This window comes from Salmo trutta, chromosome 21, assembly GCF_901001165.1.
Source record: "Salmo trutta chromosome 21, fSalTru1.1, whole genome shotgun sequence".
Taxonomy (NCBI): Eukaryota; Metazoa; Chordata; class Actinopteri; order Salmoniformes; family Salmonidae; genus Salmo; species Salmo trutta.
Genome location: NC_042977.1, coordinates 32,555,158 through 32,578,466, shown reverse-complemented (window position 1 = coordinate 32,578,466; position 23,309 = coordinate 32,555,158). Strand labels below are relative to the sequence as shown.

Below are 23,309 nucleotides of genomic sequence, written 5' to 3'. Positions count from 1 at the left end.
CTTTTACACTACTGCTACTCTCTGTTCATCATATATGCATAGTCACTTTAACCATATCTACATGTACATACTACCTCAATCAGCCTGACCATGATATATATATATATATAACTGCATTCTATATGTTGTTGAATGTATTTTTGTGTTGCAAAAATTTTCAAGCACTTCTGAAACCTCTCAGTAAGGTTAATATTTTTTTCCTTCTCAGACCGGTGTCTGTATGTAGCCTCGCTACTTTTATAGCCTCGCTACTGTATTTAACCTGTCTTTTTACTGTTGTTTTATTTCTTTACCTACCAATTGTTCACCTAATACCTTTTTTGCACTATTGGTTAGAGCCTGTAAGTAAGCATTTCACTGTAAGGTCTACACCTGTTGTATTCAGCACACGTGACAAATAAACTTTGATTTGATTTGATTAAGGGGAAACGTTGATAGTGTTAACAGGGAAAACTCTAGAAAGTTAAATGAAGTTCAATCTTGTGCTTCTCTTCATGGGTGCAGTCCCGGGGAGCTGCACCCAGTCTCGGGACTACTGCGCACCCGTGGGAACATTGCCTTTCTTAATTCAGCCCAATGGTCCTAATATGCAGATGCAGAAAGGTCATGTAACAATTGGAAGGATTAGTTGCGTTGCATGTGGTTTTGTTGCCATATAGGCATAGTATTTAGCCTTTGTTGGGGTCAGCCAATGGGACTGTAATTCCGTAGATGCTGGTTACTAAAGATGTAGCCTTAGTGGAGTTGTCAACAACCTGGATCTTCTGGTTTTCAGGGATACAGCTATTTCCAACCTAGCTTCCAATGAAAACTGGATATGGGAACTCCTCTCTTACGCCTGCTACTTCAGGTTCAACGCAGTCTCACAATCAATTCGTGCATATATGCACATAATTCATTACAGCAAATTTCGTGCGTTTTTGTGTGACTTAATTCGTGAGAAAAGACACAAATTTTATGTGCTTCTTAATTCGTGCGAAAAGACACAAATTTAACCAGTAGGCTAAAATTTAACCATGTAGCCTACACACAAGCATTTGCAAAAACAATATAGACGCGATAGTTTATATTTAAGTTTTGATCTTCTTAATGGCCAATTCAACGTTATAAAAATTCGATTTCCGCGCTTATTGTTCCGTCCCTCTCTTCGCCCCAACCTGGGCTCGAACCAGGGACCCTTGCACACATCAACAACTGACACCCAGGAAGCATCGTTACCCATCGCGCCACAAAAGCCACGGCTCTTGCAACGCAAGGGGAAACCCTACTTCAAGTCTCAGAGCGAGTGACGTCACCGATTGAAACGCTATTAGCGCGCACCACCGCTAACTAACTAGCCATTTCACATCGGTTACACTTACACTATACCGAAATGTTGTCTTTGTTTAACCATGATTTAAAATGTGTTGTTGTATGCCTATATGTACTGAACACTTCAGAGAGACACTGTACACATGTAACCGATGTGGTTTTTGTGGCGCGATGGGTAACGATGCTTCGTGGGTTTTTGTGGCACGATGGGTAACGATGCTTCGTGGGTGTCAGTTGTTGATGTGTGCATGTCCAGTTCACATGTCTTTATTTTACTTGCTCTAGAGGGAAAAATGGCCAAATCAGAATGTACAAAACATACAATGAATTCCCAATGGCTGTCTTTATTGTAATTTGCATTGCAAACAATTTGACACGTTGAAAAAATTGTCGCTCAGCCATGCATTTCAATAAGTAAAGGGCAACTATCAATTTCCCATCCAGTTAGTGTGTTACTGGGCCAAGCCTAGGAGACACCAACATTTCAAACTGGCACCAGTGGTTTCTTTGAAGAGTACGAAATGTGCCTCAAAGTGAGTCTCTGAACACAATGTACAGAGACAGGACGAGGGTCATTAAGAATAATGTGAATTTAATGCCAACGAGGTCTGTCTTGTCAAAGAGCACAATTTATTCCAAGAGCTGGTCACTAGTATTCCCTGTGGCTCAGTTGGTAGAGCATGGTGTTTGCAACGCCAGCATGGTGTGTGCAACGCCAGGGTTGTGGCTTTGATTCCCACGGGGGGCCAGTACAAAAAAAATGCATGAAATGAAATGTATGCATTCACTACTGTAAGTCACTCTGGATAAGAGTGTCTGTTAAATGACTAAAATGTAAATGTAGAAATTTCCAGGAACAACACCCCCTTAGGCAGAAAATGTTATATTGAGAACTAGGACTTGTTGTTTCCTTAACTGCTACTCAAAGATATCTTACTTATTAAGTCATACAATTCACTGCAATAAACTTGTCTGAAATATATTAGCATAACTACACAGAGCCGTAAAATGAGAGACCTACAGTATCGCCGTTTTAAAATGTGTTCGAATGTACGAGCTACATGCCTCCCCCCACTGGGGCGTGGCTTACAGATCGATGAACGCTCCTCCAATTCGTAATTACTAGTGAGAAACTCATCTATCGTCCTTGAGCTCCGACTTCTCCCACATTATGAACTCTGACATCACCTAAGGAAATTAACTCGATAGCAGATTATTTTGCAGTTAAATGCAACAAAACATTATTTATAAAAATCTATATCGATTAATATGTGTTTTTGTTCACGAGGATGGTAGCCGAGGTTGATTTTTAGTTTATGGTTATCGCTTGTTTGCCATTAGCCAATCGGTGTTAACGAGTTTAAAGCACGTGAATGCACACAATTTATTTTCAGTTTCCCACTTTTTATGAACGCAGCATCATTACACCGGTTTCATAACCCAAATAACGCATACTCCTGGATAACCATTATCAATGAAGCATTCCTTTAAAAAAATGTTTGTTGTTGTCCAGGACACACTGTATAGTGTCAGGCCTAATCAACAGTGTCACAGCATCCACTCACCCTCACTGGTAGAGAAAAGAGTCAGCAGGATTCAGAGGAGCGCCATTTGCAGAAGGCAGTTGAATGTGCGCCGTTAGAGGTTAGTGGAATATAATGTTTGGAATGTCGTTTTTTTTTCCTTCTTGAAGAAACACATATGGGCATTTCAAAGTAATAGCGAGCATGAATGTATATGATTTGCCTCAATACAGGAGTGCAACAAATATAAATATAGCCTCATTTAAATGTAAACCCACTGTATAAACATTCAGTGTTAAGACATTCAGAACCAGGAACTAATCGAAAAGCGTCCTTCCCTCTCCTATCATATTTCGAAGATAGCAAGTGTAAATGTGTATAAAACATTAGGGACATCTTCTTAATATTGAGTTGCACCCCCTTTTGCCCTCAGAACAGACTCAATTTGTTGGGGCATGGGCTCTATAAGGCGTCAAAAGCGTTCCACATCGAGGCTGGCCCATGTTGACTCCAATGCTTCTCTCAGTTGTGTTAAGTTGGCTGGATGTCCTTTGGGTGGTGGACCATTCTTGATACACTCGGGAAAGTGTTGCAGTTCTTGAAACACTAAATTCGGTGTGCCTGGCACCTACTACCATAACCTGTTCAAAGGCACTTAAATCTTTTGTCTTGACCATTCACCTTCTGAATGGCAGACATACAGTGCCTTCAGAAAGTATTCAGATCCCATGACTTTTCCACATTTTGTTACATTACAGCCTTTTTCTACACACAATACCCCATAATGACAAATATATATATATTTGTTTGAAATGTTAGCAAATGTATTAAAAATAAAAAACAGCAATACCTTATTTACCTAAGTATTCAGACCCTTTGCTATGAGTCTCGAAATTGAGCTCAGGTGCATCCTGTTTCCATTGATCATCCTTGAGATGTTTCTACAACTTGATTGGAGTCCACCTGTGGTAAATTCAATTGATTGGACATCATTTGGAAAGGTCCCACAGTTGACAGTGCATGTCAGAGCAAAAACCAAGCCCTGAGGTCGAAGGAATTGTCCGTAGACAGGATTTTTTTGAGACAGAGATCTGGGGAAGAGTACCAAAACATTTCTGCAGCATTGAAGGTCCCCAAGAACACAGTGGCCTCCATCATTCATAAATGGAAGAAGTTTGGAACCACCAAGACTCTTCCTAGAGCTGGCCCCCCCACCAAACTGAGCAATCGCGGAGAACGGCCTTGTCAGGGAGGTGACGAAGTACCCGATGGTCACTCTGACAGAGCTCTAGAGTTCCTCTGTGGAGATGTTAGAACCTTCCAGAAGGACAACCATCTCTGCAGCACTCCACCAATCACGTCTTTATGGTAGAGTGGCCAGACAGAAGCCACTCCTCAGGAAAAGGCACATGACAGCCCACTTGGAATTTGTTAAAAGGCACCTAAAGCACTCTCAGACCATGAGAAACAAGATTCTCTGGTCTGATGAAACCAAGATTGAAATCTTTGGCTTGAATGCCAAGCGTCATGTCAGGAGGAAACCTGGCACCGTCCCTACGGTGAAGCATGGTGGTGGCGGAATCATGCTGTGGGGATGTTTTTCAGCAGTAGGGACTAGGAGACTAGTCAGGATCAAGGCAAAGATGAACGGAGAAAAGTGCATAGAGATCCTTATAAGCACACAGCCAAGACAACGCAGGAGTGGCTTCAGGACAAGTCTCTGAATGTCCTTGAGTTTCCTAGCCAGAGCCCGGACTTGAACCCAATCGAACATCTTTGGAGAGACCTGAAAATAGCTGCGCAGAAATGCTCCTCATCCAACCTGACAGAGCTTGAGAGGAGCTGCAGAGAAGAATCTCCCCAAATACAGGTGTGCCAAGCGTGTAGCGTAAAATTATAAGGGGTGCGTGTTGGTGGCAGGGACGTCAGGCGCAGGAGAACGAACTTGGTATAAACAGTTATTTAATAAATGCTGACAAAACTCCAAAACAACCAAAATGTACAAAATAACAAAGTGAGTACAAAACCAGTCGCACATCACATACAATCTAAACAAACTCCAACAAAGACATGAGGGGAAACAGAGGGTTAAATACTCAACATGTAACTGATGGGATTGGAACCAGGTGTGAAGGAAGACAAGAGAAAACCAATGTAAAATGACAAATGGATCAGCGATGGCTAGAAGGTCGGTGACGTCGACTGCCGAACACCGCCCGAACAAGGAGAGGGACTGACTTTGGTGGAAGTCGTGACAAAAATACTGTAATGTAAAATACTCAGAAATCCTGAAAGATAACCCTTTTGGTTAGACTGCCACTTGCGGTCTAAGGATCTCTATGCAAGTGCATAGATCTCTATAAGGATCTCTATGCAAACATTGCCAAGGAAACTCAAGAAATGCATAGAACAGAATGTATATTACATTTTTTATTTCAAATCAAGTACATTAGCTCTTGGGACACACTTCAATGATTAAATACACACAATAAGAATTCCTTTGCCTATTCAGTTACAGAAAACAAATAAAATGTGTATGATAAAGCTTTGCTGAAAACAAGTTATTTTGGCATTGTTCATTCTCAGCTAGTGTTTCTTAAATTAAACAAAACAAACAAAAAGAACAAACCTAAGTAACAAAGAATAGATGGCTCAAAATCTATTCAACACTAGAATATGAAAACGTAGCACCTTGTACCAGTCAAAATGTTTTTGTTTTTTGGGGGACTGGTTTGTAGTGGAAAAGAAGCGATGATATTGAATGGGGAGCCTCAAGGATGGAATTAAATAATAATTAAACATAAATGAAAAGGGTATAGAACATTTCCACTCCCCAACTGATTATTTTGGACTGGGGAGGCAGACAGTACAGAATGAAACACTTTGATCAGATTAATTCTGTCATCAGGTGAAAGTGATTTGACTACTTTGACGTCAAATATCAGTCTGTTGTAGTTAATGTTACACAGGACTCACCAACAATATTAGAATACAATTCCCACTGTATACTTGGTGCCAAAACATGACAATCCTGCCAAAAGAAATACTGTACATTATGTGCTGCTAAAATACAAAGTAAAATTAGCTCTGACGGTTTCAATGGTTTCTAATAAGAACTAAAGCTAACCCTAAGGCACTGCTCAAAATAAAGCAAAAATAATAAAATAAAAAAGATAGGGAGAGGCAGTGCAATCTAGCTACGGAAACTGACAAGACTCATGAACTACCATGTCTCCCCTAAAAATCATTACATCAGTAAAACAAATGGAACACCAACAGCAATACCATATGTGGCATTGACTAGGCCTATAATGTCACTTAAAACATTGACAGACATTTCCCACTAATTGGTGAACCTTTGCTGACCAGAGGTAACAACAATCAGGTCTGTGATAGGCCCACGTTATGGATGATAACAATCCCGCATATGGTTATTATATATACAGTGAGAGAGGCCATTCAGAATGGGAGTTCCACTCACTGTTCCTTTGAGACCTCGGCTTGATCTAAAATTTAGTTTGATGCAGGTCTCTATCAATATAATTTTTATTTTCAATCAGTGCAAAACTTTTTGAGTCAACGTTAGCTTAGCATAGTGGGGTTGATGTCTACATCCACACCACTTCAAAACACAAAAAAAGTCGTCAAACACATATACTCTCTAAAGTCTTACAATAGTGGTCCTGTTTGGCTCAGTTGGTAGAGCATGGTGCTTGCAATGCCAGGGTTGTGGGTTTGATTCCCACCGGGGGACCAGAACAAAAATGTATGCACTCGCTACTGTAAGTCGCTCTGGATAAGAGCAGCTGCTAAATGACTAAAATGTTGTGGAGGATACAGAGATATACATATAGGTGTGGACTAGGTTATTGTATCAGTGGGACATGGATGCAGTAATGGAGCTTTTGTGTAATGTTTCAATAAGCCATTCTGGCTACAGTACCAATGATACATCATGCCACTTATTTCTAGGGATGATGGCTGATTTACATGCAGACAAGTTTGCTCTCCTTTGAGTTGTATTGTACTGATGAAACCAGCAAGGGGTGCTGAACCACGCATGAAGGATTGTTTCATGTCAAAGTTGCATATCCAAATATGTTTTGTCAAAGGCAATTTAACAAAAAGATTCCAAAAATCAGTTTTGTTCAATGTTGTATGAGACATACATTAAGGAAAACAAGTTAGATTTACATGGGGCGCCTTCAAGATTTCTGTTAAGACATTCCGTTATTAACATTAGATCCCAATCATATTTGGTATGAATGTATTTACTATAAAGATAATTTTTCAACAATAAATACTAAATGAAATATATTAAAGTAACGGTCCAGTTTCCATATTTCTATGAAATATGACATATAATTCATTACAATATGAGTGAAATTTTTTGAATGAAGTATGTAAAATTCTTTAAAAAAAATAATGCTATTCTGTGTTGGAATGGTGTGGGCATACCCCAAACACAGAATGGTGTGGGCATACCCCAACAACAGAATGGTGTGGGCATACCCCAACAACAGAATGGTGTGGGTGTATAACAAGTCATTAAAAATATTAATGTGAGTAGACCGCTGATTGGCCAGCTCACATCATCCTCTATAACCCTCAATCTCAACTCTGCATTTCAAAGTTAGTTCCACTGTATTGTTTCATTGTACCCTCTAATCATGGACTAATTTAGACCGGGGACACCAAGTGAGTGCAATTAACTATCAGGTAGAACAGAAAACCAGCAGGTTTAACCCTCCAGATCTGATTGCTGAAATTGCAAAATAATAATAAAGTTCACTTGTGTATACATAGGGGAAAGTGTTTCGTAAACAAAATGTTGAGCAGTACATGCAAAATCAATGTATACAACAACACTTCTTGATTTACTGTACATAATATGCAACCCTCCATTGCTTATTCTCATACCTACCCACAACAATGTAGTTACTGCTTCGGCAAATATGTAATCTTGATGTATGTACCTTTGTCAAGTATAACACCCCTGTTGCCAGTGGAGACTGTACATGGAAGATACTTTGATACAAAATAATCAAGTTATTATATGTTGAATCCTGTCTTAGAGTCACCCAAGATTCTAAAGAAATAGAATAATATTAGGCCCATTTAAATCAGACAGCAGCTTTTAATTAGATTTTATCCAGTTTACAATTGTGGTTAATTAATCTAGCCCATCTGTAGGCTTTTGTCAGATTTTCTTGTGGGGTCCTATCTGTAGTAGCAGTAGTATAGTTGCATCCTGCTTCATGTCACTGTTTTCAGTACTTTTCATCTCCCCCAAGGATTAAAACTGCCCCAAGGACTAAAAACAACAAAACTTAAATATTCATATAGAGGTAAGACGCTAAAGTGTATTTACAAATGTCAAGCAATAAGTAAGGGCCAAATACGCCAATGTAGAATTTTGCACTTAACTTTCCTCATATAGTGAAAATGGTCAGGCAGCTAGTATGATACACCTTCACTCCATAGTCTCTTAAGCACCAGGAAAGACACCATTTCCACCATGAGAAAGTGAACCCAGACCCACATTGTAAACCTCCCAAATGCACAAATCAAACTTATATATATCTATATATATATAAAAACATGAATACGCAACAAAAGTGTGACAGGTTTTGCTACGTACCATGCTCAAGCCTGCCCTGCAAGTGTCCTAGCTGTGCATGCCACTCTTTCCCAGAGTCCCAAAGCGCGCGTGCACACACACACACACACACACACACACACACACACACACACACACACACACACACACCACACCTATGAGCTATGTAAATACAGTCTATAACAAAACAATGACATGGAGAGAGGGACGGAAGACATACAGTTGGTTTCCCTGACGACAACACCTCCTGATGTGATAGGAGGAGAGGCATGGAGACAGTGGTTATCCAATGAGTTCCCCAGCTGCCTGTGCTGTGTGACGTCATAAAGGTCCTATCTATCCTATACTCCAAAAAGATCATCTAAGGCCACAATGTTCATCCAGAAAGGAAAGTGTAAACACTGCAAAAGAAGAGAAAAGACAGTCAGCCACACATCCCTTGTGGGATATATATATATTTTTAAAAGGTCCATAATGTAATTGTGTATGACCCGACTGTTTTCAAATAGACATTTTAGTCACAGAAAGCAAGTCTGATAAGCAGTAGATCCATTATATGTGCAATATTTCTGTTTCCCCTCCACAAGTTTAATTTTTGCTTCTTTTTACTTTTGGTTTTGTACATCAGCTTGAAACAGCAGATAAATATTTTTGGTTATAAAGCTATTTCATATTTTTGGTTATAAAGCTATTTCACAGCGGTTTAGATGGCACAATAATTCTCTACATTTGAGATGTACATCTAGAGATGTGATGGAACAAACCCATTTATTTAAGGCACTTCAATAGCTACTCCTAGAGTCCTGTTTAGGAGTCGACCCGCTGTTGAGGATTTCCTCTTCCTCTGCATCCCCCTCCTCTTCCTCCGTCCAGCCTCCCAGACGCAGCGGGGTGGGCATATTAGACAGGCTGACTGCTGTGTGGACGCTGTGCGTCTGAGAACCTGATTGCGTAGATAGAGGGTCGGAGCATAGACAGTTGGTCAACTGGATGTCATAAGCTAAAAACTATCAACTACCAAACACGCTCCATCTGACGTTAGCCAAGATCTTACGTAAATAAAAACAGATGAATGACTGTTTCGTACCAGCGTTGCTGCTTAGCTCTCTCATTGGCACTGGGTTCTGCCACTGGCCGAATGTCCTCTGGTGGGGGAGCGAGTTCTGTTGGTGGACCTAGGGACAGAGTGGAACACACGTCACACGCTCGGGGGGTGTGTGTGTGCGTGTAGAAAGGTAAATGAAAAGAAGGACCCTGAGGCCACCTCTTCGAGGTTACCTACCTCATGCATGTAAATAGCATGGAGACTCATCTCAGCCGAGGCAAACTCTGAAAGCAATGTAGTGCTCTTCATTCGAGAATCACTGGCTGACATGCTGAGGAAATAAAAACAAGCTATTATCAGCAAGTCAAAAAAAAACAACATCTAAGTACATTGTTATTAATCACTTAATTCACAGACTATCAACTAACCTCATATTCAATCAATAATGCACCTTCGACAAGCAGGTACTGTATCAAATCAATCAACACTTTTGCGTTATGGATGAACCTAGACAACAGTGTTGTGTTTGCAGAGTGTGTGTTTGCAGAGCATGGTGTCGGTCTACCTACCTGTCGATGATGGTGCGGTCACTGCAGTACATGGTGCTGTCGGGGTGGGTGGAAGGCAGATGGACATGCGAGCGGGAGCGGCTGGCGTGGGGGAGCTGACAGTGGGAGCTGGATAGCGAGGCCAGGACGCTGGCGGCGGCAGAGGCAGCCGTGCTGGGAGGAACGAAGCGGCGGTCTCGGCCTGGTAGGCCTGACGCGGTCAGCACAGGGTGGGCCAGGACACTTGCCAATAGGTTGTCAGGCTGGACAGGAAAACATAACCCAGAGGTCAGTATACAAGCAAATTGTCAATATATAACTCAACATACTGTAATCCAATAACAAACCTTAGACAAATTGCAATACATTCACATCATTGTTGGATGAAACAGTTGAATGACTAGCAGAGTCGGGTTGCCATTATAGTGTTGAGGAAAATATCTACCTGTGTACTAACTGTGACTGACAATGAATTAGCTGGATGGGGATGTGGGTGTAGTGGGGAGTTACTGTAGTTACTAACTTCATTGCCGGACCCGTTGGAGAGCAGCGAGGAGCAGAGCGGGGCCTCAGAGAGCAGCAGCTGGGTAGGGGGTCCTCCCTGGGCGTCCTGGTGCACCTTCTCCTTCAGATGGCTGATGAACACTGAGCTCTCCTGGGGGGGCTGCCAACGGGGGTTCTTGATGGTGAAGTGCATCAGGGACAGCTCAGTCTTGCCGTTCTCAGCCTGCTGGTACACAGACGCTTCCGTCTGGCCCTCAGACATCCACTGAAACAGACAATGTGTGACAATTACTCACTGGAACAATGCAATATTGAAAAAAATGTACTATGCGGCCTCCCGAGTGGCGCAGCAGTCTAAGCCTTTGCATCGCAGTGTTGTGATGTCACAACAGCCTGGGGTTCCATCCCAGGTTGTGTCACAACCGGCTGTGATCGGGAGTCCCATAGGACGGCGCACAACTGGCCCAGCGTCGTCCAGGTCAGTGGAGGGTTTGGCCGGGGGGCTTTACTTGGCTCATTGCGCTCTAGTGACTCCTTGTGCGGGCCGGGCACCTGCAGTTTTACTTCAGTCGTCAGTTGAAAGGCATTTCCTCTGACACATTGGTGTAGCTGGCTTCCGGGTTAAGCGAGCGGGTGTTAAGAAGCGCAGCTTGGCGGGTCATGTTTTGAAGGAGCCCGTTGGGGAGTTGCAGTGATGAGACAAGATAGTAATTGGATGGCAATTGGATATCACGAAATGATGGAGAAAAAGGGGATAAATAACAAAAAAATATATAAAATAACTATGCATAAGTGACTAATATCAGGAGAGGACGCATTCACATTAATTTCTGATGCAATAATGATGACCTGGTGATCACTGACCTAAAAACAGCAGTGAGAGTCTTCATTTCAACAAAGTAATGACAATACTTTCCATATCAACGTCCCTTTCCCATACCCTAAATTACAGGCACTAACCAGAGGGTTTCCATGACGACGGATGTCCATCTGTGCGAAGGAGCAGATGTCTCCGACCCCAACTACCTCCACAGTGAAGTTCCTGAAGAAGTCAATGATCTCCAGGGACTTGTTCCTCAGGAGGAAGATGAGAATGAAGGGCGTGACGATGGGGCTAAGCAGCTCCTCCAGGATAAACAGCTAAACAGACAGACACAGAGACACAGACACAAAGACAGACAATACTGGATTTGACGGTATTCAGACTTGATATCTGCACCCTTAACTTGAATTTTCACATAGCCTATGTTATTCACTGATTGTTAATAAATTGATGATAAACTGATTGTGGGGGCTGTCTTGTTAGACTTCAGTGCAGCTTTTGACATTATTGATCATAGTCTGCTGCTGGAAAAACGTGTGTTATGGCTTTACACCCCTTGCTATAATGTGGATAAAGAGTTACTTGTCTAACAGGCTTCCATAAAAGAAAACCCTCTGTGTTCTATCAAATATAATCCAGTTAGAATCAGGAATTCCCCAGGGTAGCTGTTTAGGTCCCTTACTTTTTTCAATTGTTACTAACATTGTTACTAACATCACTTTAAGACATGAGGGTCAATAGGGAAAATGTATAGAATTTTTTACGTTTCCTCAAGTGCAGTCGCAAAAACCATCAAGCGCTATGATGAAACTGGCTCTCATGGGGACCGCCACAGGAATGGAAGACCCAGAGTTACCTCTGCTGCAGAGAATACGTTCATTAGAGTTACCAGCCTCAGAACTTGCAGCCCAATAAATGGTTCACAGAGTACAAGTAACAGCTCCCGAGTGGCGCAGCGGTCTAAGGCACTGCATCTCAGTGCTAGAGGCGTCACTACAGACACCCTGGTTCGAATCCAGGCTGTATCACAACCAGCCGTGATTGGGATTCCCATATGGCGGAGCACAATTGGCCCAGCGTCGTCTGGGTTTGGCCAGTGTAGGCTGTCATTATAAATAAGAATTTGTTCTTAACTTGACTTGCCTAGTTAAATAAAGGTTAAATAAAAACAGACATCTCAACATCAACTGTTCAGAGGAGACTGTGTGAATCAGGCCTTCATGGTCAAATTGCTGCAAAGAAACCACTACTAAAGGACACCAGTAATAAAAAGAGACTTGCTTGGACCAAGAAACACGAGCAGACCGGTGGAAATATTTCCTTTGGTCCAATGTCCAAATTTGAGAATTTTGGTTCCAACCGCCGTGTCTTTGAGAGACGCAGAGTAGGTGAATGGACGATCTTGGCATGTATATTTCCCACTGTAAAGCATGGAGGAGGAGGTGTTACGGTGTGGTGGTGCTTTGCTGGTGACACTGTCTGATTTATTTAGCATTCAAGGCAGTTAACCAGCATGGCTACCACAGCATTCTGCAGTGATACACCATCCCATCTGATTTGGGCATAGTGGGACTATCACTTGTTTTTCAACAGGACCATGACCCAACACACCTCCAGGCTGTGTAAAGGCTATTTTACCAAGAAGGAGAATGATGGAGTGCTGCATCAGATGACCCGGCCTCCACAATCCCCCGACCTCAACCAAATTGAAATAGTTTGGGATGAGTGGGACTGCAGAGTGAAGGAAAAGCAGCCAACAAGTGCTCAGCATATGTGGGAACTCCTTCAAGACTGTTGGAAAAGCATTCCAGGTGAAGCTGGTTGAGAGAATGCCAAGAGTGTGCAAAGCTGTCAAAGGCAAAGGGTGGCTAGAAGAATCTCAAATATATTTTGATTTGTTTAACACTTTTTTGATTACTACATAATTCCATGTGTTATTTCATAGTTTTGATGTCTTTACAATTATTCTACAATATAGAAAATAGCAAAAAGAAAAACCCTTGAATGAGTGGGTGTTCTAAAATGTTTGACCAGTAGTGTATACTAAATAATATATGTGTGACATTTGTTTTGATTTAGAACAGACCATTATCATGCACCTGTATCGAAACAGGGCAGCGGGAAAAAAGACATGTCATCTACGTACTTAAATAGCGAATGGAGGACACTTTTTCACATGGTTTATTTTCATGCCAGCCAGGTAGGCTGTACTCCAGTTGTAAAGAGAAGCAATGAGCTTAATATTAGGAAAGTTGAGAAATAAATATAGTAGGCTTAGCCTATAGAAAGCTAATAGGATCCTCCTATTTTTTAATAGCGGCCATCACTGTTTTCTTCCACAATTGCATAGCCTATGGAAATGTTGCACAACATGAGCTCTCATGAAGTGTTTGATTAGATTTTTGATTACATTTGCATTGATGTCAGAGTGACAGTTAGCAAGTTTGGTAGGCTACTAATGACCAGCAGCAGAATCAGAGCTTGGAGAAGCCTCATTACCGTGACTAAACGGTCATGTGGAATTTGACTGCCTTCATGACTCATGACCGCCAGTGTGGCGGTAATACGCCCACCGCAACAGCCCTAGTTACAAGAGCATTTAAATTTCAGATCGTATGTCATAAAGTCATACACTGACCAGCTGAATCCAGGTAAAAGCTATGATACCTTATAGATGTTACTTGTTAAATCCACTTCAATCAGTGTATATGAAAGGGAGGAGGCAGGTTAAAGAAGGATTTTTAAGCATTGAGACAATTGAGACATGGATTGTGTATTAGTGCCATTCAGAAGGTGAATGGGTAAGACAAAATATTTAAGTGCCTTTGAACGGTGTATGGTAGTAGGTGCCAGGCACCTGTTTGTGTCAAGAACTGCAACGCTGCTGGGTTTTTCACGCTCAACAGTTTCCCGTGTGAACCAAAAATGGTCCACCACCCAAAGGACATCCAGCCAACTTGACAATTGTGGGAAGCATTGGAGTCAACATGGGCCAGCATCCCTGTGGAATGCTTTCGACATCTTGTAGTCCATGCCTCGACGAATTGAGGATGTTCTGAGTGCAAAAGGGGTGCAACTCAATATTAGGAAGGTGTTCCTAATATTTTGTACACTCTGAATAGTTCAGTAGTTCCATTCTATCTAAGCTGCAGCCAATGAGCAGTCTCTATTTACTGTCTGGCCCTTCTCACCCACCGCTTTGTACTGAAACAGCTGTGCCACCTCGTCCCGGGTCTCGCTCTTGTTGGCGTTGCCCCTCCAGTGGTCTGGCATGTAGTGGATGTGAGCCAGCACACACTGCAGCAGCTGCTCCGGGCACCACACCATGTGTTCGTCTGGGATGAAGGACCTAGGAGGAGGGCATATTCACAGACATCATCTCTCTATTTCACACAACATTTAACACAACATATTATATGGATTATGGACAGACTGGTATGTCTGGGGGTTTAACATAGGCTGAAATGTTCTCTAACAAAGACGTTCCCTTCTGCTCCCTCGCTCATTACTGTCTGTTAGAACTGGTGGGGTGACAACAATATGGTGGAATCTAGGTGGAGCTGTTGCATACCAACTCTGCAATGGAAAGGGGTAAGGAACGACTTTTTCAAATGGTACACAGCCACAAATCACTGCAAGAGAGGTCCCGAGAGGTCACCATTCCCCCTGTCCCGTGGCTTACCTGGTGATGGTGATAACCACTCCCAGCACGGTGATGGCGGTCAGGATGTGCTGCACGGTCAAGACATCCTCATCATATACGGTCAGTGCGATGAGCACGGCCAGCACCGAGCCCGAGAAGAACGCCACGTTCTTGGCCAGCACGGTGAGGAGTGGCGAGGTGAACGAGTTCATGTACTTGGAGATGGGCTTGTAGCCGCGGCCTAGCCTGCCGTGCAGCTCGTGGTCCAGCTCATTGAAGTGGCGCAGGTAGAGGCGGCCGAACATAGACCAGCGGCGTGCTCCCAGACTCCCTGGCTCCCTCCTGATGACCTCGGTGTAGCTGAAGAAGGCGTAGAGCACCTGCCACACCAGGATGAAGGGGCAGAGGAGCAGGTTGGCCACGCCTAGTAGAAGAATGACCCGGCTCAGCTGCTGAGCCAGCTCCAGACGGTTCCCTGCTCGCTTGTACTTAGGGTGCAGGTTCCATTTGTTCTGGAACAGCGACCCCGGACCCCAGAAGAGAATCAGCTCAAAGTTGTACTTGAGGCCCTGGGTGAGGAACACCAGGTTTCCCAGAAGGGGGAGCTGAAGCTGTACAGGTAACAGGGACTTATTGACCATGGCCACCATGTAGTTCTTGAATCGCAGGATGCGGTGGTAGATGTCCAGCTCAGTTAGCTCCTTCTTGTGGATACACATCTGCTGCTCCCGCTGCAGGCTGATCAGACGGTCCTGGACCTCCTGCCATGTGAAGTTACACAGCTCGTCCTGGAAAGGGGAGAGGTCAAAGGTGTTCAGACTTTGTACCCTGATATGAGGGACACCTACTTACAGGTAAGCTGGGTGGGTATAACAAACATTTTTCTTTATATATTTTGAAACCAATGGATTCCAAGGAAACTGACAACTACAGTAAGCTAAAACGGTCTGAAAACAAATCGGCATACCACTGTTTCATGAGACTCTAGGATCAAAAGTAAAATACAATTATCCCTTAATGTGTTATTCCTGGTCCCTGAAACCTTTAAGGGGTTGACATAAAATGTCGGGGTTGACATAAAAATGTCAACCCCTTATGTCCAGTGGACATAAAAAAAGCCTTACCATGCTGATCTTCAGTGCTTTGATGTAGAACTGGCGTATCTCCCAGTAGCTGAGGATGTTGCAGAAGACCTTGATCATCCGGTAGACCCAGAAGATGGTCGCCATGATGAGCAGGAAGATGATCCAACTGTTCTCCTGGATCCTGGGGAAAAGAAGGGATGAAATAATTCATATTTTTAGTCTCTGTTTGACATTAGAGGTTGATTTCAATGAATGGAAAATGCATGTGTATAGAGGGTATAAAACATTAGGAACACCTTCCTAATATTGAGTTGCACCCCCTTTGCCCTCAGAACAGCCTCAATTCGTCAGGGCATGGACTCTACAAGGTGTTGAAAGCGTCCCACAGGGATGCTGGCCCATGTTGACTCCAATGCTTCTCACAGTTGTGTCAAGTTGGCTGGATGTCCTTTGGGTGATGGACCATTCCTGATACACAAGGGAAACTGTTGAGCGTGAAAAACCCAGCAGCGTTGCAGTTCTTGACACAGTCAAACAGGTGCACCTGGCACCTACTACTATACCCCTTTGGATGATGATGCAGGCCATGCATAGAAGGTCAAAATTATTTATATCCACCATTGATGTATGACCATAACTAACTATCTACAAATGAGAGTAAAGGAGCCTTATAAATCTGTTAGTTTAAGACTCCTCACACGTGACCTGAACCAACCTTATGTTGTAATGTATGTTGTTGGGCCTGAGAGGTATCTTAGGTAAATTAACTCCTGTTTAAGGTTTGTGGCTTGGTTATGTCCAACTAACGTTGTCTCTCCTGCATATCAGAGAGCTGCTGAGAATCAGCTGGTAAACTTTTAAGTATCCCATGTCATTTCAAAACACAGAACAAGTCACACACAGGTTATGATCTAGCTCAGTAGTTCCTAAACTCCAATTTAATTTTTTTTTTTTTTAAAGAAACTTAGTTCACTTTTCAACTTACTCTTGAAAGTTTAAATAGTAGAATGCACAAGGTGCAATTTAAAAATTGGGTAGTGCATCATTAGTGGGGGGGTGTTCCCTAATGCTGGAAGTTTGGGAACCACTGATCTAGGTAACCACCCTGGTAAACATATTCAGGAGAATGAACAATGAACATAAAAATACATTCAGGAGTTTAATTTGGAAATAAAAAAACTAAAAACAAACAACGTGACAAAGTTAGGCTACTTCCGGATTTGTGTGACATCTTTTCATTTCCAGACCAACTCAAATGGTAAAATAGGGAGGAGTTAGGGGGAGGATGGGAGAGTCTGTGGTTTTAAATGATGGGACATACTGTTCCTCGATTAGAATTCCTAGCAGTGGTGTGTCATCATCTTCCGTCTAAACACCCATTCAGTCATGGAGGGTTCTTAGAGAGGGGGGGGGGGGGCAGCCTAAGATTGTGATTGTGTGCAGAACCAGATTAATGATATGAAAACAGGAAAGCTTGTTTATCCATCTTGGAAAGAAATGTGGCTGTGGTGGGGGTGGAGGGGACTGGGTCTCGCAGCAGAGCTTGGGTGTGTCATGGGGTCCACAGACTGCCTACCCAGACCTCAAGAGTGACTCCTTTCAGCTACTCAGTGAGCTGTCCCTGTGTGAGACTTACCATGTAGGGGCTATCCATTACATTGTTTTCCCTGGTATTACTCTGAACACAGTGCACTGATACACAAATAACCTGCTTCAAGAACCTGTCATCAACTACAGGCTGACGGTGTTGCAACTTGCCTCGTGTTTCCAAGTGTTTTAGGCCGAGGCTATGCGGATGATTTAGTATTTTGAAATAAACTATTCAAATGTAGTTGCAGGGAACTTAATTTATATTTCAGATTTGTCTTTGACAGAGAAGTCATGACTACCAAAGCCTTTGCTCGGTAGGTCTAACTAAGCTCTTCAACACGAGGGTTCACCTAGTTCACAGCACACAAGGCTAACTAAAATAACTTTGGATCAAATTTCATTAAAACAGCAGCCTTCCCTCAGTCCATTGTACACAATTAGACGTACATGCCAATAGCACTCCAAATTAATTATCTAATTTCCAATTAGATAATAGGAAATGACAATGATAAGACTTCGCCACTCAAAAGAGCTCATATCGCAATTAGCATCTCTGATAAACAAGAAAATGATTTCTTCATCATAATGTTCTGAGTGGAAGTATAACCCACAGGCAATGTGAAAGTAGGCCAGAGCTCTGCGCTCCACAGCGTATCTCTATGAATGTGAGCATGTCTTACAGTAAAACCTCATCTGACATAACCCAATAAGCAAACATTAGCCTCAGAATTACAGGTCATCATTACATTTAGCTGGAAATCCCCTTTTCCGGCCTGATGAAGTTCTGCAGGCTCTGAGATGTATACCCTAGTATAATTCTGTCTAGTCACAAGAGAATAAAATACCCAATGTCATGAAGATGGATTTACATTCTGGCATTGGCAGTGATTTTGCGATCCCCATTAGTGACAGCTAGTCTTACTGGGGTTCGACATAAAACGAATAAGACATTACAGACAAAATACTTTACAATTGACATACATGTAAAAACATGAACAAGTAGTGTGTGTGTGTGCATCTATCAGTTACACATACATGTCAGTAAATACACATAACAAGGTCACATGGGGGAGAGGCGTTGTAGTGGTAAGACAAGGCGGTACGTCAGAAAACCACCCAAAATTACCTTTGCAGTCAAGGATTTGTTTCTGAGGGATCATGTACAAAAACAATAAACCTGAACTGGCAACAATGACAACTATTTCTACCTCAACTACACATGCCTATATAGGCTACCAATCCACCTATTAAGCCAATGTTGATTGACCTACCTCTCAGTGCACTGCTGGCTTGGTAGGATGGCATCAGGCAGAGAGACCTTGTTCCTGTCCAGGGGGTTCTGGCTAGGTCCTGTGTGGTTCACTGCCCGGTTGGCAAACAGTATATCATACTCCACACAGTTGAAGAGGAATGTTGTGAAAGTGACCACAAACAGGAACTGACTGCAATAAGGAGTTTGAGATGTTGGGGTTAAACATTAGCCGATATAAACTTTGAATATTGTCTTAAAAGTTGAAACAATCTTACATTAACATGAGGTTTGTAAACAAATGGATATACTTACAAAAGTTCAAAGAACTCTGATAACATCATACAAGCGAAGCCATTTTTCTGATGAAACTGATAGATGTGGAAATTTGAGTTAAGGAAAACAGAGTCAAGTGTTTTTTTTATCATAGCCTACAAAACAACCACTCTTGAAGTAATCGTTGATGGCTAATCAAATAATAACCATGATGTAGGTTTTTTTAAGTAGACTTAATACATCCATTACAGAGAAACAAAACCACAACAAAGCAACGTAAAGTGAACCAGTATGGCATCAATATCATTAAAGTACAGAGGACATTCTGGAAGGACACACATAATTGAAAGTCGTTCTCCTGAGGCAAGTCTCTTATTTAAAGTCACTGTGCATCATGAGCTGCATTTATTTACAGCCACATCGTACTGTCAGAATCATATTAATGTCAAAGCGGTGTTTAAAATTGCTCCTTTCTAAATGAGATTGTTAGGTGATAATAATGATAACAGACATGATAAAGCTGCAATTTTAAACATCATACTGAAAGTAATGCATATTTCCAAAACAATAAGCTACAATACACAGTACCAGTCAAAGGTTTGGATACACTTACTCATTCAAGGGTTTTTCTTTATTTTACTATTTTCTACATTGTAGAATAATAGTGAAGACATCAAAACTATGACATAACATATATGGAATCATGTAGTAACCAAAAAAATCTAAATATATTTTATATTTAAGATTCTTCAAAGTACCCTTTGACTTGATGACAGCTTTGCACACTCTTGGCATTCTCTCAACCAGCTTCATGAGGTAGTCACCTGGAATGCGTTTCAATTAACAGGTGTGCCTTGTTAAAAGTTAATTTGTGGAATTTCTTTACTTCTTAATGTGTTTGAGCCAATCAGTTGTATTGTGACAAGGTAGGGGTGTTATACAGAAGATAGCCCTATTTGGTAAAAGACCAAGTCCATATTACGGCAAGAACAGCTCAAATAAGCAAAGAGAAACGACAGTCCATCATTACTTTAAGACATGAAGGTATGTCAATACGTAAAATGTCAAGAACTTTCAAAGTTTCTCAAGTGCAGTCTCAAGTGCAGTCGCAAAAATCATCAAGCGCTGTGAAACTGGCTCTCATGAGGACCGCCACAGGAAAGGAACACCCAGAGTTACCTCTTCTGTGGAAGATAAGTTCATTAGAGTTACCAGCCTCAGAAATTGCAGCCCAAATAAATGCTTGACAAAGTTCAAGTAACAGACACATCTCAACATCAACTGTTCAGAGGAGACTGCTTGAATCAGGCCTTCATGGTCGAATTTCTGTGAAGAAACCACTACTAAAGGACACCAATAAGAAGAAGAGACTTGCTTGGGCCAAGAAACACAAGCAATGGACATTAGACCATTGGAAATCTGTCCTTTGGTCTGATGAGTCCAAATTTGAGAATTTTGGTTCCAACCGCCATGTCTTTGTGAGATGCAGAGTAGGTAAACGGACGATCTCCACATGTGTGGTTACCACCGTGAAGCATGGAGGAGGAGGTGTGATGGTGCTTTGTTGGTGACACTGTCTGCAACTTATTTAGAATTCAAGGCACACGTAACCAGCATGGCTACCATAGCATTCTGCAGCGATACACCATCCCATCTGGTTTACACTTAGTAGGCCTATCATTTGTTTTTTAACAGGACAATGACCCAACACATCTCCACGCTGTGTAAGGGCTATTTGACCAAGAAGGAGAGTGATGGAGTGCTGCTGTAACCGATGTGAAATGGCTAGCTAGTTAGCGGGGGGTGTGCTAATAGCGTTTCAATTGGTGACGTCACTCGCTCTGAGACCTTGAAGTAGTTGTTCCCCTTGCTCTGCAAGGGCCACGGCTTTTGTGGAGCAATGGGTAACGATGCTTCGTGGGAGGCAGTTGTTGATGGGTGCAGAGGGTCCCTGGTTTGAGCCCAGGTAGGGGCGAGGAGAGGGACGGAAGCAAAACTGTTACACTGGTTGCTGCGGAAAAGGAGGAGGTCAAAAGGGGGATGAGTGTAATCGATGTGAAATGGCTAGCTAGTTAGCGGGGTGCGAGCTAATAGCGTTTCAATTGGTGATGTCACTCGCTCTGAGACCTTGAAGTAGTTGTTCCCCTTGCTCTGCAAGGGCCGCGGCTTTTGTGGAGCGATGGGTAACGATGCTTCGAGGGTGGCTGTTGTCGATGTGTGCAGAGCCCAGGTAGGAGCAAGGAAAGGGATGGAAGCTAAACTGTTACACTGCATCAGATGACCTGGCCTCCACAATCACCCGACCTCAACCCAACTGAGATGGTTTGGGATGAGTTGGACCGCAGAGTGAAGGAAAAGCAGCCAACAAGTATGTGGGAACAAGACCGTTGGAAAAGCATTCCAGGTGAAGCAGGCTGAGTGAATACCAAGTGTGTGCAAAGCTGTAATCAAGGTAAAGGGTGGCTACTTTGAAGAATCTAAAATATATTTTGATTTGTTTCGCACTTTTTTGGTTACTACAGTATTCCATGTGTGTTTTGATCTCTTCACTATTATTCTACAATGTAAAAAAAATAAAGAAAGAAAAACCCTTGAATGAGTAGGTGTTCAAACTTTTGACTGGTACTGTATATTGCCAGAGAAACATGTTTATCACAAAAATGTCTTAAAAGGATATTCTTGTAAAGAAGTTGTCCAGATTCTTGATATGGTGCCATGAGTCTGCAAATTAGGGTTGGGAATAAAAGTAGCATTGAGACTTAATGAAACCATTACTTTTGTTCAACAAAACAGCAATAACAGTAGTAATCAGGTATGATTTGAAGAAAACAACAACTAAGTTAATCTCGAGCCTGGGCGTATAGGAAATAGTAGTACTGTGTCATTACAAGGAATCACATTATCACACCAAATCATATTATACCATAACATAGCCTTTATGTCTATCCCTGATAGGACAATATATATTACGTTATAATAAAACCAGTACAGTACCACTCAGGCCCTCTGGCACATGCACTAATAGGTCCTCCTCCCCGGGAGGTGAGTCCTCCTCAAAGTCATCAATCCGCTGGTACTCCTGGTAAGCTTCAAAGTTCGCCATTGTCCTTCACATTCTCCCCTGTACCTCCTCCAATAGGCAAGTTGGGAACACACACAGTGTTATTGTGGTGTGGATTGAAAAGAGCAGCATTCATCAACGACGAGTGTCAGACACAGTGAACACACACTACATAGATGTCAGCTGTGTGAGACAATTCATAGCAAGATGAGCTGTCAACAACATTCAACTGGAGGGTTAGATAACCAAGTAAGTGTAACGTTAGGTTTAAAATATCTGGTCTTTTATGCATTCTTGCCTTTCTTGGAATCTAACTTGCTAACGTTAGCTAGCAGTCGTGTTCACGACAGTGTGACAGGTAACGTTGGCTAGCTAACAGAAATAGACATAACGTTACATAGCTAACGTTAGTTAGATTTACTAAATATTGGGTTATGTTGGTTACTTGTTGTCAACAACCAACCAGTCATTTTACAGCTAGCTAACATTCGCTAAAGCGAAATCAGACAGCTGGGGATAGCTTGCTACTGTAGCTATTACGCTAGTTAACGTTAGTTAGATACGTAGCATTACAATGTGACGTTGAATGGTTAACGTTACCTAACACCAACAAAGGCAGCAACAAACTACCAAGTAGCTAACTATCTAGCAAGGTAGCTAACTGTTCTTACCTCGATCAGCTTATTTTCTTGCTTGCCAGTCAGTTAACGTTACTCGTTTATCCTTGCCTTGATGTAATGCTATTAACGTTATTGTTCCCTTCACGGTCCATTCGCAGAATTCTAAATTCAAGTGGCCTGGTTATTTGTCGAGCTATTGGAATAACCAATATTATATATTTAACTAATAGCTATTAAGGGTTGATAACAACCTAACTAACAGTAGCTGGCCAGATAAATAGCTAGAGATCATTCGTGGGCTTCCACTGTTTTGTGTTTCACAAACATATGTCAACAAAACACAATTTGACGTCACTTAATTTTAACGATCGTCACTTCCGCGAGACGAATGTCTTTTTTTAATTTCCCAAT

General features: G+C 42.2%; 1 protein-coding gene across 1 annotated transcript; it reads right to left on the bottom strand.

The window, feature by feature from the left end:
* Nucleotides 1-5,249: 5,249 nt before the first annotated feature.
* LOC115157188 (autophagy-related protein 9A) lies at nucleotides 5,250-23,247 on the bottom strand. Its single transcript, XM_029705226.1, has 15 exons — nucleotides 22,950-23,247; nucleotides 22,212-22,347; nucleotides 21,895-21,938; nucleotides 19,257-19,321; nucleotides 18,964-19,134; nucleotides 16,142-16,283; nucleotides 15,057-15,805; nucleotides 14,570-14,723; nucleotides 11,512-11,691; nucleotides 10,571-10,816; nucleotides 10,069-10,310; nucleotides 9,737-9,830; nucleotides 9,542-9,629; nucleotides 9,219-9,397; nucleotides 5,250-8,855 (listed from the first exon to the last, which is right to left on the bottom strand). Exons 2-14 carry the CDS (start codon nucleotides 22,318-22,320, stop codon nucleotides 9,237-9,239), a joined length of 2,445 nt encoding a protein of 814 aa, XP_029561086.1. The 5' UTR covers nucleotides 22,321-22,347; nucleotides 22,950-23,247; the 3' UTR covers nucleotides 5,250-8,855; nucleotides 9,219-9,236.
* Between the last annotated feature and the right edge of the window lie 62 nt (nucleotides 23,248-23,309).

Coding starts and splice junctions, on each gene's coding strand:
- LOC115157188 (XM_029705226.1), bottom strand. CDS start 22,320: ATGGCGAACTTTGAAGCTTACCAGGAGTACCAGCGGATTGATGACTTT. Junction 16,284..18,963: donor AGCCAGCAGTGCACTGAGAG/GTAGGTCAATCA, acceptor TCTTTTCCCCAG/GATCCAGGAGAACAGTTGGA. Junction 15,806..16,141: donor AAGCACTGAAGATCAGCATG/GTAAGGCTTTTT, acceptor TCCCCTTTCCAG/GACGAGCTGTGTAACTTCAC.